This window comes from Nothoprocta perdicaria, unplaced genomic scaffold (assembly GCF_003342845.1).
Source record: "Nothoprocta perdicaria isolate Ctin4 unplaced genomic scaffold, notPer1 scaffold_164, whole genome shotgun sequence".
In the NCBI taxonomy this organism is placed as follows: domain Eukaryota; kingdom Metazoa; phylum Chordata; class Aves; order Tinamiformes; family Tinamidae; genus Nothoprocta; species Nothoprocta perdicaria.
In genome coordinates, this window is record NW_020454805.1 from 146,986 (window position 1) to 164,452 (window position 17,467).

The 17,467-nt window shown below is 38.7% G+C and overlaps 1 protein-coding gene across 2 annotated transcripts in view; it reads left to right on the forward strand.

The window, feature by feature from the left end:
- Nucleotides 1-17,467, forward strand: part of WDR37 (WD repeat domain 37) — a 32,107-nt gene that overhangs the window by 11,385 nt on the left and 3,255 nt on the right. The window contains exons 6-13 of one of the 2 annotated variants that reach the window (XM_026035669.1): nucleotides 361-496; nucleotides 1,968-2,039; nucleotides 3,642-3,686; nucleotides 5,385-5,461; nucleotides 6,787-7,024; nucleotides 7,522-7,663; nucleotides 16,198-16,332; nucleotides 16,693-16,807. In XM_026035669.1, coding sequence (XP_025891454.1) covers nucleotides 361-496; nucleotides 1,968-2,039; nucleotides 3,642-3,686; nucleotides 5,385-5,461; nucleotides 6,787-7,024; nucleotides 7,522-7,663; nucleotides 16,198-16,332; nucleotides 16,693-16,807 — 960 coding nt within the window. The remainder of the gene's footprint in view (nucleotides 1-360; nucleotides 497-1,967; nucleotides 2,040-3,641; nucleotides 3,687-5,384; nucleotides 5,462-6,786; nucleotides 7,025-7,521; nucleotides 7,664-16,197; nucleotides 16,333-16,692; nucleotides 16,808-17,467) is intronic. The other variant, XM_026035671.1, reaches the window with a different exon arrangement.

The following is a 17,467-nucleotide window of genomic DNA, read 5'->3' on the forward strand; positions in this document are numbered from 1 at the left end:
AATCCATTTGATAGATACCTCCCTGTAATTGCATGTGAAGAAAAATGCTGATAAATCCTGTTTTTTGTCTAATTTTAACATGGTGTTTTAAACAACTTTCTTCAAAATAATATATAATGTTCTTTTTTTTTTTGAACAATCAATTTCATTTAGGTGTTGAGGTAGTGTGTTTGGTTTCAAGCTCATTTTCCTACCATCAGATGCCAAATTGCTGACAGTAGCAAGTTGTTAGAAAGTAGAGGAGTCTGTATAGGGAAAAAGATAGTTTGTCAAAGTAGCAAACACTGAGCAGCATATTTGGGGGATAAGTCATTTAATCTTGAATGCGGAAAAAAACTGTGATGATCTCTGCTGTTTCAGATTGTATCGAGTTTTAAAACTACAACATCAAGGGCCATCTGTCAGCTGGTGAAGGAGTATGTTGGCCACAGGGATGGTATTTGGGATGTCAGTGTCGCAAAAACTCAACCAGTGGTTTTGGGGACTGCGTCTGCAGGTACAGTCTTGCATTGCTTGAATCTTAAGAATATTCTGGTTTCTGCTATAAATAATAGCAGAAATAGATCAAAAGTATACTTGAGCACCATAGTGTCTCAACTGAGCTTTTATTATCAGTCTTAAGTTTTTAAGAATTGCTAATTTAACTGACTTCTGTAGTTTACAAATATATTTCTGAAAGATTCATTTAAGAATTCTTAAGGTTTTTATTTATTTATTTTCTTTTACATCGGTTTGATTATAGCTTTAGAAAGTTCTGGCGTGCTTGTTGATCCTTCTAATTACTTGCCTCTTAACATGTAGATCTCTGCATAGAATCGCCCTAGCCTAGCCCAGCCCAGTTGAATGGGTGTGTGTAGTTCGCAGAGCTTCTTGCTTGGAGAGACCTTTGATACAAAATGTTTTATCACCCTGTACAGAGCTCCCCTCAGGCTTCCTATCATGGTATTAGTTTATTTTATGGAAGTCATGGACTAAATTGCCATAATTTGCATATTCTTATATTCTCATGTTCTTCTGTTCTATTTTAGGCCGTTGCATAGGGTTATATAGGCAACTAAAAATTTTAACTTAAAATTCCTTATTTGTCTTATTAGAGCCCCTCTTAAGGGGTAGGGACAGTTACTAAAAATAAGGCGAATAAGGTGCTAGTTGTTTCAGTGATTCCAAAAAAACCCAATCTGTGGGATGTATGGATTTGGAAGAATGCTAGGAAAATAAATCACGGCCAGTTAGATCTGATCAATTAGAAGTGGCAATTCAGTTCTAACGGCAACAGAATCTGGAGACACTGGGTGGGAATATTATAGAGCAGAAACTTCTGCTTGATAAACCGGGTGCTTATTTTGTAAGTGTTCTGAGAGGTATGGGGAACATTCTGTCTTTATCCTGAGTTCTGACTTGAAAGTAGCCACTTTCCTGTTCAATATTCAGGTACTTTATACTTAAACATACTGGAGTTATTTGTTTTGGAGTGTGGTAGGGCAAAGGAGTGGCATTTGGAGTGATTTCCTTTTAAGTAAACTCATGTGGTGCTCTGCGGTAGCCCATATGCATTAGTTTTATGCAGGAAGCCAGTATGTTTGTGTGTAGGACTCCAGTTTGTAGCGAGTGATGTAGTTTTTTACCCTTACTTTTGGTGTTGCTCCAGTTGAATAGCATGAGATTGAAAAAGTGTTATGGATAACTATATACCCAAGTAAAAAAAAATAGTAAAAGTAGAATTTACCTTTCAATATAACAAAGTAATCCTAATGGAACTTCTGAGATGTGCCTATTAAGTTTTAACGTGTGGAAGCTTATAATTATGGACTAGTTACTTTAATATACAAGGTGATATTGTTAGACAAGTTGTTTTATGTGTTGTCATTTATATTCAGAGATAACTTGTTTTTTGAATTGGAGTTAAAAGTGAAAAATGTTTGGGCAATATTATATAACAATGTTTATCTACTTTGTAACCTCCGTAGATCACACTGCGTTGCTGTGGAGCATAGAAACAGGAAAGTGCCTTGTCAAGTACGTGGGGCACGTCGGTTCAGGTAAGATAAGGTTATTTTGCAAAAACAGGAAACAGAATGCATATGGGAGGGGAAATGTGTTTTGGACATCCACAGAAATGTTTATAGTCATGTTACTTGAAGATTTGCCAACATCATTAACAAGTAAACTGTAAAAATTCCATTAACATTCACATGCAGAAGGCGCTTTTTTTTTTTTTTATTTAGAGAGTCTGTTAGGTCAGTTTTGTAGGTAGTAAGTGAATAAACAATTATGTGTAGACTAAATTTACAGACGCAGTTAATGGACTTAGTAAAAAGTCAGAATTCATTGTCCTTTTCATGGGTATGTGGAATGAGTGGCCTTATATAATCCACTTGGTTGTTTCACAGGGTCTGTGTTTTGAGGTAGAAATTAATTGCTGAGTCAGTATCTACTTATTCTTTGTTGTTAAATATGCAGTCCTTTGTATAACTTCTTGCATAGTACTTAAATCTTGCTCTTGGTGTTTTGTCTTCCTCAATGCAATATGAATACTTAAAAAAAAAAAAAAAAAAAAATCCACTCTGGATGGAGAGCTTCATTGCAGTAAATATCATGGGATATTGAGTCTTGCACCTGGAAAATGAGGAATGGTCATTGACTTGAAGTATTTGGTTAACTAATTCAGCGTATTACATGACCTCTGTGGCAAAGAGGTCAATAGAATTCAGGTCTCTGGAGAGTGGCAGCTGCTTGACCCATCAGTTGCACTTTCTCCGCTATGTGAGTTCAGCTCCTGAAACACAGATAATGCTGATGGCCTAGGGAGAGATGCACAGCAACATCAGTTACCAGTTTAAGTCAGACTTTTTAATCTGACAGCATTCACATAGCTAAGGTCTCGGGCTATATGCTGAGGGTAATGTTGGCATCTGTAAAAACATGTTTTAAAACTTCAGTACTTCCATTTATTTTTTTGTTTGTTTTAATTGCTATTTAGGAAACCATAAAAATACTAAGAGTGTTTAAATTACGTTTCAACAGTGTAAACTAAGTGAAAGCACTCGATGAGGAAAAGTAATTAAATCTTAATGTGTTGAAATAAAAAAAGAATGGGATCTTTTTAAGCTAGTTGAATTCTTGAAGGATTCCATCTTAGAGCATCTTTCAATTACTTGTGGTTTCAGGAGTGAAACCTAGTTTGCATTATTAGAATTAGGTTTTTAGGCATTTGTTCTTGCATTTTTTAGCCATAACCAAGTAGTCAATGTATCTGTCTATCTATCTGTCTCTGTATATTGTAGACTTTCATCATATTAGAAATATTTATAAAGACCTAAGTTTTATTTATGGAGGTTCAGAGCATTGTGTCTGTCAACTTACACACAATAACCCTAGTGTGGGCTTTTTCATTCTTTACGATGAGCACTGTTTATGCTAGGTTCATAAAATAGTTTGTTAGAAAATGTGCATTGTGCCATCTGTCATTAACTGACTTTACCTGAGTGTATGTAATCCAGTGTCTTATGACTTAAATCACCTAAGTGATTTAAGCAAAAAATTGCTTAAAGCTTTCTGATTTCTCAATTTTTTTTCATGATAGAACACTGATTTTTTTTTCTCAGTATTACTTGCTTAATACTTTGCTTTGTTTTACACAGTAAATTCAATAAAGTTTCATCCAACTGAGCAAGTGGCTCTTACAGGTATGTAAATTTTCTTGCATACTATGTTAATTGTAAATGGGAAAATAAGCGTGTCATTTCCTAACATCTTTCTGCTGTTTGTAGCTTCTCTCCGTGACTGATACTTCATCATTGCTGATGAAATGATCTTCATATTTTAAGGCATAACTAACGAGAGCCAGCTCTTTCCATTTGTACTTAACGTGTTGTTGCCAACTGTGCTCACCTCTTCTAAACAGACACTTGGAATTACGTGTTTAACCCCTTTTGAAATCTGCAAGCTTCTCAGAAGGGAAATACTGTGATATTAGACATGCAGAAAAAGCAACTTGGAAGTATTGCTGTTAGTGTAACAGCATTCTCAATTCTTAGAATATTATCAGTGCAACTTTGGGGTTGAAAATTGTCAAATGCAGTTTAATATTATTTGTACGGCCCAGCAATTGGGCCACTAGCTTTGGGACTAGAGAGATATGAATTCAATTTTCTGCTATTGGGCAGGTCAAATCATTGTAAAATGAGGGCAGTTATTACTGAGGGTAGACATTAAAACACTGCTGTTATCACTTCCCTCTGCTCCCCAGGAAGCTGGGAGGCAGAATGGTTTCTAGTTGAGCTAGCAATGATTTAGCTCCTCTTATCAAATGATAACTGTAGTCAGGGTTGCAGTTCCCAAACAAATGTTCCTGTATAAGATTGACCTTTTACTCACTCAGAAGCTTCACTTGTAGCTAAACTCTTGTTCTTCTATCATTTTTCCACAAGGTGGATTCTGCAAAATACTGCACTGAAAGTTTTCAGAGAACCTGCTTTTCAGTGTAACTTGATTGGCTTAAGACTATTTTAAAGTAAACAACTCTCCACTTTGCTCTCAAAATACTAACTTTACAATCAGCAGTTGTAAAAGGCTGATCACATTCTTCTACCCCTTTTCCTCCATTTATTAAAGAATTTCCTTTCATGTGTCTTGCACTTGCTAAATCTGTGCAGACCCATAATACATAATTCACAACATTATAGTTTTCTCCTCAGTCTAGAGTCCTCTTCACTGTTTACTTATGTATTAGGAACATAGTTATTTTGTCTGTGGCAAAGAGTCCTGTATTTCTTGTTATGTATTAATGGCTAAGTCTCCTATAATAGCAGAGAAGAAAATCACGTGGTACCTGCAGAGCTTGTAACTGTTGCTGCATGAGATGAATTGCTTCAGGTGGAAGCAGAGTTGCTGCTTCTGCTATTTTGGGTTCCTCATGAAAACTGCCTGAAAACACTGGATAGAGGAAATCATTGAATGAAGACAAACTTCAGTATTGTAGGAAAAAAGCAAATGAAGGATGGTACTTGCTAATGAATTGAACACTTTCCTGCAACGTGATGTGTTTGAATGATGGTGATATCTGTGTTGTGATGTGCACTATTTAGGTAGATAATTTCACTGAAGGAATAATTAACTTGGTACCTACTTATAGTTTGGATTTTGAAGTCTGGTCTTCTTTGTTTTGAAGCTAACAAAGTAACCATTTCATTAATATTGAAACTTGCTTGCCAAAAAGGTCATAGAAGTAACTGATAGAGAAAGATGTGATCTTGGGTGCTATTGCCACATCTGTAACATAAGACTTGTTCTTATTGTTTGTGGCAATACTCAATTTTAGTTTCTCTCTCCTTCTTTTCCACTTTTTTTCCCCTCTTTTTCTTTTTCTTCTTTTTCCTCTGTAGCATCTGGAGACCAGACAGCTCACATCTGGAGATACATAGTGCAATTGCCTACACCTCAGCCAACTGCAGACTGCAATGTAAGCAATCAGCTTATGGAGAATAAACTAAATGCACAGCAATTTCGTCAGATATAGGTGTTATGATAAGACTGAATGTTAAGTTTCTACATAATTAAAAAATTACATCATTGCATGATTGCAACAGGTGGGGCTTGAAGATTTTAGTTGAACTGATACATTTCAGTGTTATTCCTTCAAAAAAGTTTCATATTCCTAAAATGTGTGGTGCAGAGCAGAATCTGCAAGTGCATTAACTGACTCTCTTGCTCAAGCTGATAAATGTTTAAGTAAATGAAGTGGCAAGTGCAACTTGTTTGTAATAATCCAGGTCTTAAAGAATAGTGAAGTTCTCTTTAAATTACTCAGATTTTGGTAGTTTGACATTTGAGTCGTGTATTGCTTATAGTGTATTGAAAACTGATGGTAAAGATTCATACTTTTGGCATCTGCTTAATTATAGCACTGAATTTGATTTCTAATTTATCCTCACTATGCTTACCCTACCTCACATCATACTATCTGCCATTGTTCTCCCTAGATACTTGTTCAGTCAAATAGACTGTCAAATTGTACATTTGACTCAAATTATTGCATTAAACTTTGAACACTAGTGTAGGTTATAGCTTGAGCTACTCGGTAAGCTGTACAGTGGTGAGAGATGGGAGTATAATATGAGAGATGTGGTTACACTCCTGACAGAAAACTGGTAATACAGCATTTCTGTATTGAAAAAGGAGTACAAATGTTATCTCTTTCACAAAAAAAGTGAAAAAGAAGTGTATTAAATAGAAGTGGCGTTAGAAACAGGTAAGGTTTAGAGGCTGGTACTTCCTGGTGTAGGAAGATAATTTATCCGTTCTGTCAGACAATGCTGATCTTTTGGCCACCAGACAAATCTTGATGTCATATGATTTTCATTCTGATGGATAAAATATGACTCTGAAAGATTGTCTTCTCAAAGATTAAAGATGATCAGCAGCATGTTAGAGGTATCCTGCCTTTAAAAATATAAAGGGGAAAAAAATCCATCAATGTGTGTACTCAATAGGAAATTCGAGAGTAATGCAGAATGGGGAATATACAACGACTGGGTAAACAACTGCAGGGGCAATGTGAGTAAGTGACTTAATTCTTCCTTGCAAAAACTCTTCCAGACTTTTTAGCTCTGGCATAAGTCTGTTCTGTGATAATACTTGATAGTGTGATAGTGCATGTCTAAAGAGAATGGATTCTGCAGAATGACATCACCCAGGCTTAGTGTAAGGGGGTGGAGAAGTACTGTAATATGTAATTTATAGACACCTCTCTCCATTTATTAATACTTTTTCTCTTGCATTTTACAGCAGGTGTCAGGAGAAGATGAAATTGAGTTCTCGGATAAAGATGAACCTGAGGGAGACGGAGACGGTTCTAGTGACTGTCCCACTGTCAGAGTCCCGCTCACTTCCCTCAAAAGCCATCAAGGGGTGGTCATAGCAGCTGACTGGCTCGTTGGGGGGAAACAAGCTGTGACGGCTTCCTGGGACAGGACAGCCAATCTGTACGATGTAGAGACCTCTGAACTGGTCCATTCTCTCACAGGTATCCTTTCACTCACTAAAAGGGAAAATTGCTGATTTATTTTATGTGGAGGGGGCGTTATTTGCCAATACTGAAACACTGGGTTGTTGTCAGTTGCCCCTCTGGAGCAGGAGAGGAGCAGACACAAGGCTTAAGCGACTGCTTAGAGCCATAGTGGTTTCTAAAATCCCAACCGTGGGAATGTACTGCGTATGAATTTTTGTTCTTCTGAGCATGTGATGCATCAAGTGCTTTAGCCTCTGCTGTACTGATATATTAAGTAGCAGTAAATTAGAGTCACTTGATAATGTGAAATAAGTAATAGTGTATTTTGCTATTAAATGTAATTCTTGCCTTGTGTGACAACAGTAATGATAGAATTCAGAGCAATTATTATTTTGCAGTTAAAAAAAAAAAAAGGAAAATATAAACTTGTCTTACCAGCATTTCATCCCAAATGTATGTATGTATGAAAAGTCTTACTTCGTTACCTTATGTGTTTCCATCTGTGGTTGTAGGGCATGACCAAGAGCTAACACATTGTTGTACACATCCCACCCAGCGTCTTGTGGTGACATCATCTCGTGATACAACCTTCCGTCTGTGGGATTTCCGAGATCCTTCTATCCATTCTGTGAATGTCTTTCAGGGCCACACAGAGTAAGTGACAGTTGTTTCATAGATTTATTTATTTATTTACATGTTTCAAAAGTATATTCAGTTGAACAACACTGTTTCTGTGCTCTTTTTGAGGTACTAAGCTCATTCCCCTGTTTTAGGCTGTTCTGTGAAAATCAGTCTCATAACTGTTCTCCTTCAAATATAAATCTTTAGTACTTAATTTCTAAAGCAATAGCCAGGGGTTTTGGTGTGATGTTGCTTATATGGTAAGTCTAGATAAAACTCCTGACTATTAAAATTTTAAGGTATGAGGGTTACTTTTTACCTCTGGTTATGTCTGTAGCTTACGGTTATTGCTGTAGTGAAGCTGATGAAACAGATTCCCTTTACCTGTCGTGATTCACACCTGTTGGTGTGAATTCCTTTATTTTACTGGTTAAAAAAAAAAAAGATAAACTTTTTAAAGAGTTTCTGATTTGTATCAAAAGAATAAGATCACTGAGTTCCTCCTTTTGTCATTGCAAGGATCTTTGTGATGTAACGCTTTCAGTTACTAATTTGGACTTCGAAGTGTTACACTATTAGTGCTACTATTGAATATAGACAAATGTAATCTTGAGAATCTGCAATATATTGTTGGGTTTGCTACCTAAGGGACAGATGCACCATTTTGATGTTGTTTGTTGATGCATCCTCTGTTCCAGCTCGAACAAATTCTTTATTTGGAAATAAAACTGAAAACAAGGCAGAAGTGTGACCTACAGGAAAAAATATTCATATGTTTATTTATGGATAACCTCCCAAGCTGTTAATGTTTTGTAAAACTGCTTTTCATAAGCAGTTCTGTAAATTCAGTGTTACAATCATTGACCTTAACGATTTAAAATTGTTAACCCCTAGTTTTAACAGCTTCCTGCCATCAGTAGCAGTGGTGGCTGGAGTTGCTGCTGTTTTCCTGTGTGTTTCAACCAGATCCGCCCATCTAACTTGACACTGATCTTCTCAGTAACGAGTATTTATTGCGCTGCAGCCCAAGGAGCTTGTACCGCAGTGCTACCCGACCAGATCTTCCTGATCTGAGTTACACATGCAACGTATGTGGCTTAAAAACCTACATGAAAGCTCGGAGGTGACCTGCGAGGCTCTACGAAGTGATGAATACAAAAATGTGATGTGGGTGATGCAGATTGTTTCAGATGCTGGAGGGTATTATTGTAAAAGATTTATTTATTTTCCCCCACATTGGCAGTTATTTCTGTTGTGGTCGGGACTGACGCCCCCCTCAGAGCCCGCTGAGGCTCCGGGCTGGCGTTTCCCTCCCTGTGTCCCTGGTGGGCTCTGTCCCCAGGCTCTGGGCGCGGATGCCAGAGCCGCTCCAGCAGGTGGCAGCCCAGCTCTGTCACCAGCCAGGCCCTCTCCTTGGGGACATTCCCCGCTCAAAAGCACTAAGCAAAACCTGCCAAGGCCTCTGGCAAACGGGACACTAGACTCTTAGGTATCAGGCACTGAGGCTGGAGGGCTACCACTCTCCTCCTGTCTCTTAAACCTCCACATCCAGCTTGCAATTCCTGGTACAGAGAAGACTTTTCAGGCTCTGAAATGTGAGGGGGGAAATCAAGGCTTTAAACCTGCTGATAAACTCAGGTTTTGTTCACTGCAGTGTGATGCTTTGGATCTGTTTGTGTACTGAGGACATGGTTGGATTGTGTAATTTCAACCTTTTTAGTATCTTTAATGAATTAGATTTAAGATTCAATCAAAATAGCACATTATCGTGTGAAAATACAGTATAATGATACTGATATTTTGTGGGATTAAGGTATCTTGTTATATACACAGGGTGACTTTATAAATATAATTGACTTACAAAAATGGAAAGCAATTACTGTGCATTGCCTTGTACCGTAGAAGTAATACTCTGTCAAAATATGTATGCTAGCTATGAGAGATTATTTGTTTTTTATGTAAATGGCTAAAAAATCACCTCCCTCTGTTCTGAGCACATAACTGCTTGCATTATTAAAACCAATATCATATAGTCTAGTTACATGACAGTGGTGGCATAGCCTAAGAAAAAAGACATCGTGCAGTAAAGGCAGAAGGGATCTGTGATGGACAGTCTGCCTCATCTGTTGGGACCTGTTGTGAATTGCAAGGTAATTTTGGTAGAATTGCAATGTATGTATTAAGTTCTTCCAGTGATGAGGAATTCAGCACAGCCTCTAGTAAATCCCCAAAGCTTCCCCCACAGTGGGTAGTTAACTTCCCCCTTGAAACTGGTTGTGCCCCTTGAGTCTGAGGCTGCCTCTACACCCTGGATTTTATTTTGTATTCTATGATACTGAATTTCTCCATTTTGTAGGTAAACAGAAACATAGATTATAATGTAATCTCTCCCTCTTCTTCTTTTTTCTTTGTCTCCAATATTAGCCTTTTTTATTCTCTTAAAATTAGAGGAATTTAATTTTTGTTTGCTGAAAAGGGAGTTAAGGCAATGCATGAATACTTAAGCAGGGTTAGGGTGCTTGCATGAATTCTGATAGTTGGTGAATTGAGAGGTTTTTGTCAAAATAGCGTTCAGCATCAAGGGACTAGTAATTCGTTTCCTGGATGCTCAGGTTTGCTTAGCTTGGTAGGCGTTCACAGATCCTCTGTTTGTAAGGTTTAATTCTCCTACTCTGGTTTGTGCTGACTTGTAAGTAAAATAAAGAGCTTGGAAGTAAAAAAGACCAACTAATTGGCCAAAAAAAAAAAAAAAAAAAAAAACCACCCACATAAACAAACAAAAAACCCTGACCTTTTCCATCGCCAAAGACATTAGACACCTCCTTTGGGAAGTAGTCTTATTCCAGATATGCCCAGTGTAACAAAGCCTCTGTTAGATGTTCTGATTGCTGGAGATCTCGGCCACGTTTTCTTGGGGAAGTTCAAGTGCAGCTCAGCTGAGTTCTACACTGAACTTTTAATCAAAGGCATGAACTTGTACTCTGTGGAGAGGACTCCTAGAAGGCCAGACTAAATGTCACGATGTACTGCTGTCAGTAGGGTACAGCCCATTTAAACCATCTCCTCTTGAAATACTCCTGTTCCTACTTCAGCTTTTAATACCAGCAGCGATGCTTTGTCTGCCTCTTTCCTGTTGTTTCTACTCAAAGGAAACCTTCTGAGACTCTTCCCCAGGTGTGGACTCCTACAGGAGTCCAACTCCTATAAGAAGTAGTGCAATTCTTTTTATTGAAACATTGGGTGACTTTATTACAGTTAATAGCCCTATGTTGTTCAGTTTCCTCTGGGTGTCTAAGGTGTTTTTATTCTTTTTATTTTCTTTTGCAGCTTGTCTAGAAATGACCCCAGACTTGCCTTTCAAAGGCTGTTGTTTCAATGCTGCATTTTCATATGGCGTATTCTTTGTGCAATCTAACTGAAATTATGGCCAGGAGCTTAAGTTCTGGGACTAGTGTGTATATATGCATTTTTTCATATTTCCACCCATCTTTATGTGGAAGAAATGGACTTTTTAGTCCCATTGTAAATGTAATGTAATGACTGTACCAAACATACCTGCCCTTAGGATAGATAAAATATTGTAATTATTTAAAATGAGACACATGCAGGCCATAAAACCGTTTAACTGTGGCTAGATGTATGTTGAATATATTTTTCGGGTTGTTCTATTTTAGTTCAGTTTTTCCAAACCTACCCCAACATGCACATTAGTGCTCACGAGCGGATGCCTTCCTGCATCCTACACGTTCAATGGCAAATCTTGGTATAAGCAGCACGTCAAAGTGGCAAGAACAGCGTTAACTTTTTCTTGACGGCATGCCAGGGAGTGTTCTGCATCAGCATTTCACGGTCCAACATCTCCAGCATCATTTTTTTTTCCTCCCCGCGTGCGAAACGTGGGCAGATTGTTATGCAAAGCACTTGTGTGCCTCAGTGTGACGGGCGAGACAGCTGTTGGGCCTAATGAGGAGCGCCGGCGTGCCGTGATGGAGCCCCACGGAGGGAGCGGGATGTTCCGCATGGGGCGCTGGTGCGTGGGGAGCGAGGGCGGCGCTGGCAGCTGGAAGCGCTCGCTCCGCTGCTCCCCGCCACAAGATAAACGAGGCCGCCCGGCTCTGCCGGAGTCTGCAGCTTTCCAGGAGGACGGGGTAGCGCTCCGAGCTCCCCACGGGAGCCGCAGTTTAAAGTGTCATCAGATTGCTTCCTCTTTGCCAGATTCCTTTTTTTTTTTAATGTCCTATAATACCTGTCATCTTTTTGAGTTATTAAAAACCTAATGCCTTCTAGCATTCCATTAACACAGAGTCTGATGATCTTTTGTTGATGCTTATTAATTTAGCTGAGAGGGTATTAGCTACCGTTTTAGCTTACCTGGGACAGATTGAAAACTAGTATCAACAGAGAATAAATATAGTAAAAAGTCTTTTAATTTTTGTGATGGAATTAGGAAAGGAGTATTTTTGAAAGATTATTTGTATATTGTCTGCTCTGCCAAATTTTCTTTCCCTTCTTCCCTCAGTTGGGCTGAAATCTTGTTTTAGTTCCAGAGTAAAAAGTGGATTTTTTTGTGTTGCTATTTTCTCTTAACTTAAAGCCTTTTTTTTTTTAATCTTTGTGAGATTCATCTCACACCTTGGGAGAAGCCTTAAATTGGAATATCACAGGAGGCAAGGTATGATTTGTAATGCATAAGAAAAGGGATGAGGAAAGCATTTGCTCACATATTTTTTTTAAGCTAGTGGTGATAGTTGCACACATCCTTGAACTTACATGTGGATCTGTTTAAATATCAACTGAATGTGTTCCACACAGAAACTGTTATTTAGTCACATGAGCATGCAGTTAGTGCCAGTTCTGGCCTGCAGAGCCTTACAGTCGTGAACTGTACAGGGAGTAGGTGGCCAGCAGGACTAAGAAACTTCTTTTAAAGATGTCACTAAAAAAAGCAGCAGTCTTGCTTCTGGCTTGCCGTTGTTTGTCCCATTGTATTTATAAACTTAGTTTGTCAAGTAATGTGAAAATTCATATCTAATTGAAAACAAATACAGCAAAGGAAATGTTTTTCTTTTGAAAAGATCTTTCTCTGTTATAAACAGGAGCAGGAAGGGTTGAATTGCCATTCTGTTTGCACGGCAGTACTTTCGAATATTTTCATTCGAAATACAATAAATTGAAGAATGAGAGGATTTTGTGGTCAGAAAATCGTAACTGTGTTTGACAGTGGCAAGTGGTAAAGAGGAACCATGAGATCAAATAAGTTTTAAAGCTGTATTAAAATTGTGGGAGGAAAGAGCATTTGAACCTGGGGGATTATTTTGAGACGGTTTCATAACATATTACAACTATAATTGGAATAAAATATATAATGGAAAGATAAATAAGATCTTTATGTTAGTATCAGAATGCTAAAATCTTATGTATTAATTTTTCTTTTTCCTCTGTCTTGGATTCCTTCTGCTGAAGTGGTCAGGGAAGCCTCGCAGTATGTGTTTAAAATTATTCAATCTCTCTGTATTTTAAACTTTTGGAGAGTGTTACTTCAAATGTTACATCGTTGCTGAGTTCAGTGCAAGTCAGAAAGTTTAAATTTAAGTTGTTTTTTTTGTTGGTATTGTCACCGGTAATATTAGACACATCTATTTTTGTAAACTCTTTGCTTGAAGTACAATCAGAATTTAACCTATTTTTGGAAATTTCTTTCACATGCATACAAGGGTGAAAATTTTAGCATGAAGTTGTTCTTGAGTCTTCTAGTCCAGAAAAAAAAAAATGTACCAACATAGACATGATAAAATTGACAGATAACCAAATTCCTGCTGTGTTTAGAGCTGATAATGCTTTGGTTATCTGTTGATGTTCAGTCCTTCTTAATGCTGCATTTTAATAATGAGTTTGGGAACAACCACAGTACACTCTTTTTGGGGATTGAGGGTTTGCATATAAGGGGGGGATGTGCTTGGAAATTCCAGTTTGAGCATTTTCCTGAGGTATTTGCAACCTGGATAAAGAACTAGTGCAGAGAGTTGCAGTTGTTGGCAAGTTTTATGGAGCACAGGTGGGTGGAAGACAAGCGAAGTGACAGAGCTACCCAAGTGTTAAGGTGCCTAGTGAGAGAGTCATCAGTTGTGGCTTTCGTGATAGACTCTTAACTTTTTGACTTTAGATTCATAAAGTTGAGAAGATTAGGCAAAGACCTTTGGTTCCTATTATAATCATCTCCCTGGTGGCCACACTGCGCTCTAATAAAGCATTAGGAAACTTGGTATCATGAATAAAGTGGACCTTCATCCTAATTAAAACTTAATTTGGTGTCAGTTTAAATTAAGAGGGTTGCATAAAGTGGTCCGTTGTGACCTGGCTAGTGTTAATCTCAATCAGCAGCTTGGATAGGACATGAATTCAAATTTTTGCAAACAACCATAATGACAGTAACAACTGACAACTTAAATTAAGAGTTACTAAATTCTAAGAAATTGATGTGCATAACCCAAGTTACCATGTAGGTCATTAAATCAAATCTGCAGAAACAGAGGTGAGAAACCTTTTGAGTGATCTTGGGGAGAGATGAAGATGCTTTGTTAGCACATCAGGTATGCAGGAAATAAGCTTTTTTTCCCATTTTTTATCAAGAGCTTATGTAGTACTAAAGGTACTAAAAGTACAGAAACTTTAATGGCTTAATATGAAGCAGTACATAAAATGTATAAAAATGTATATAAAAAAAAACCCCTTGTCTCCTCATCATGAGAATTATTCAATGACATTGAACAGTGTTATATTCCTGTAACAAAATTCTTTGTTTAATCCTTCCTGAGAGCAGCATGTTGCACTTAAAGTCATCAGGAAGTTTCTTGGGAGTCTCTCTGTCTGGCTAGTCGTGCTACCTGATAGGAGAACTTGCAGATTTTCATGTCTGCATGTTAGTCTTTAGATACCTGTCGAATAAGGATGTTAGAAATGAGTAGACTGAGAGTTACTGCTAGAAGAGCTTCTGTGCTTGCAGCTCTGGCTAAGTGTCTGGCTATGTGCGGGTTTAGCTATGTAATCAAAATAGAAATGAGTTAGTCTCAAATTATGAATTTTGGCTCTCTCCCGTGTCTGTGTTGTGTGTGTGTGTGGTGAGTAATATAAATGCCTGAGGTAACTTAACAATAAAAAAACATTTTGGAAAATCTTTATTGATGATCTGGATGAGGGGATTGAGGGCACCCTCAGCAAGTTTGCAGACGACACCAAGCTGTGAGGAGGAGTAGATCTGCTTGAGGGTAGCAAGGCTCTGCAGAGGGATCTGGACAGGCTGGATCAATGGGCTGAGACTAACTGTTTGAGTTTCAATAAAGCCAAGTGCCAGGTCCTGTGCTTTGGTCACAACAGCCCCAGGCCTGCGACGCTGCATGGGGCTGAGCGACTGGAGGGTTGCACACAGAGAAGGAGCTGGGGGTGCTGAGCACGAGCCAGCCGTGTGCCCAGGTGGCCCAGGGGCCACCGGCAGCCTGGGTTGTGTCAGGGTCAGCGTAGCCAGCAGGACCAGGGCAGTGATCGTCCCCCTGTACTCGGCACTGGTCAGGCCGCACCTCGAATACTGTGTTCAGTTTTGGGCCCCTCACTGCAGGGTGGACACTGAGGTGCTGGAGCGTGCCCAAAGTGGGGCAACGAAGCTGGAGAAGGGGCTGGAGAGCAGACCTCATGAGGGGTGGCTGAGGGAGGGAGAAGTCTGTGGAAGAGGAGGCTCAAGGGTGACCTCTACAACTACCTGGAAGGAGGCTGTAGTGAGGAAGGAGTCCATCTCTTCTCCAGAACAACTACAGATAGAACAAGTGGAAACAGCTTCAAGTTGTGCCAGGAGAGATTCAGGTTAGACGGGAGGAAGAATTTTTACATGGAGAGAGTGATGAAGAATTGGAACAGGCTGCCCAGGGAAGCGGTGGAGTCTCCGTCCCCGGCGGTGTTCAAGAAACATGTAGATGAGGAGCTTAGGGAAGTGGTTTAATGGGAATGGTGTTGAAGGGCTTAGGGTTGGACTTGCTGATCCTGAAGGTCTTTTCTAACCATTAGGATTCAGTGAAATCACAGAAATTTGATTACAGATGTCAAAAGACATAAGGAGGAAAATTTTACTGTTGGCTACTGATTCTGTTTTGCTTTCCTGAATAGCTTGCTGAGCATTGCTATCTAAGTGAATTAAAGCCTCAAAACTGAACTATGAATGTTTGCCCTAATAAGAACTATTGAGTATTGTGTTATATTTAGTTCATATTAAGACAAATAGAATGTGAGAAGTCCTCCAGAGGCACTCCTTTCTGCTGGGCTGTTTTTCTTAGCGCTTTGGCCGGTAGGCCTGCAGGCTTTAAGAGAAGGGCTTCGTGGAAGAATGTATTATGTTCTGAAGTCCTCACTTTATAATTTAATGTTTCAAGGTACTTAAAAAAAAAAAAAAAAAAAAAAAAAAAAAAAAAAAAAAAAAAGGCAAGCTAAACACTTCAAGGGAATGCAAAGGACTTCAAATTGGGTGTCAGTTTAATGTGAGTTTTTAAAGCTTGACCTTGTTTTTCTTCCCAAATGTTTAGCACTGTAACATCAGCAGTTTTCACCGTGGGAGACAATGTTGTTTCAGGAAGTGATGACCGTACTGTAAAAGTTTGGGACTTGAAGAACATGAGGTCTCCTATTGCAACTATCCGTACAGACTCTGCAGTCAACAGGTAAGCAGGCTTCTGAGTTACCGTTTTCTGGTCTTAATTCACTGAAGAGAGATTTAATTTGGTGACTAATGTTGTACAGTGACATTTATTACATTTTTAACAAGCTTTGAACTTGTTTCATAAAATACACAATGCGTTTTTATCAGATGGATCATATTGTTTTCCTGAGACTTGTGTATGTAGTACGAGGGTTAAGCCTGTTTGAGCATCTGGTACCACAGAAAACATGTGATTTAAAACACTTAATTTTACTTGCAAAATTTACGTTGAAGAAATTGTCTATATCACTTAAACCTGTACTGTCAAAAACTCTTTGCCAGACTGTTTTGTACGTAACCTGCTTTTGTCTCTTCTCTCCAGGATTAACGTATGTGTTGGCCAAAGGATCATTGCCCTTCCACACGACAACCGCCAAGTGAGGCTGTTCGACATGTCGGGCGTGCGGTTAGCGCGCCTGCCTCGCAGCAACAGACAGGTAATGGACAGGTCTTATCCCTGAAAGTGTGTCTGGCCTTCTCTTTCACGCAAGGTTGAAACTGGGGTTTAAGCTACATTGAAAAGCTGAAAAATGCTGAAAGAAGCCTCTCTGGAAAAGTGTCTGAATACACCATTGTGAACTACTGAAAATGACCCAACATGCAAATAAGTGACATGGTTTGGGATCTTTTTTTAATCAGAGAGAGGGTTTCAGTTAACCAGATCTCATCATATATATATATTTTTTTCTCCTTGCTAAAGTGAGACTAATGTCTACCTTCTCTAGGACATCTTGTCAGGAAAGTAACATACTGGGATTTCATATCTCTTTCTTTTGTACAGAGACTTTAAAAAAGGTGACTTTTCAAACTCACCTTTATGTGATAGATTCCACTCCCCTTCATGTTTACACAAATAAATATTTGGTATTTGGGACCAAGTCCCAGATCATCACTCCTTCTTTTTATGCCAAGGATTTGCACATTTGTGGTGCTACTTTGCATTGAAATACCACTTGGGGAATGAATTAGAACAACTGAAATTAATTGGATAAATGTGTTGCTTAGGTGTGTATGGTTGTGGGTGAAGGTTTTGTATTTCTCTCTCTCTCTCTCTCTCTCTCTCTCTCTCTCTCTCTCTCTCTCTCTCTCTCTCTCTC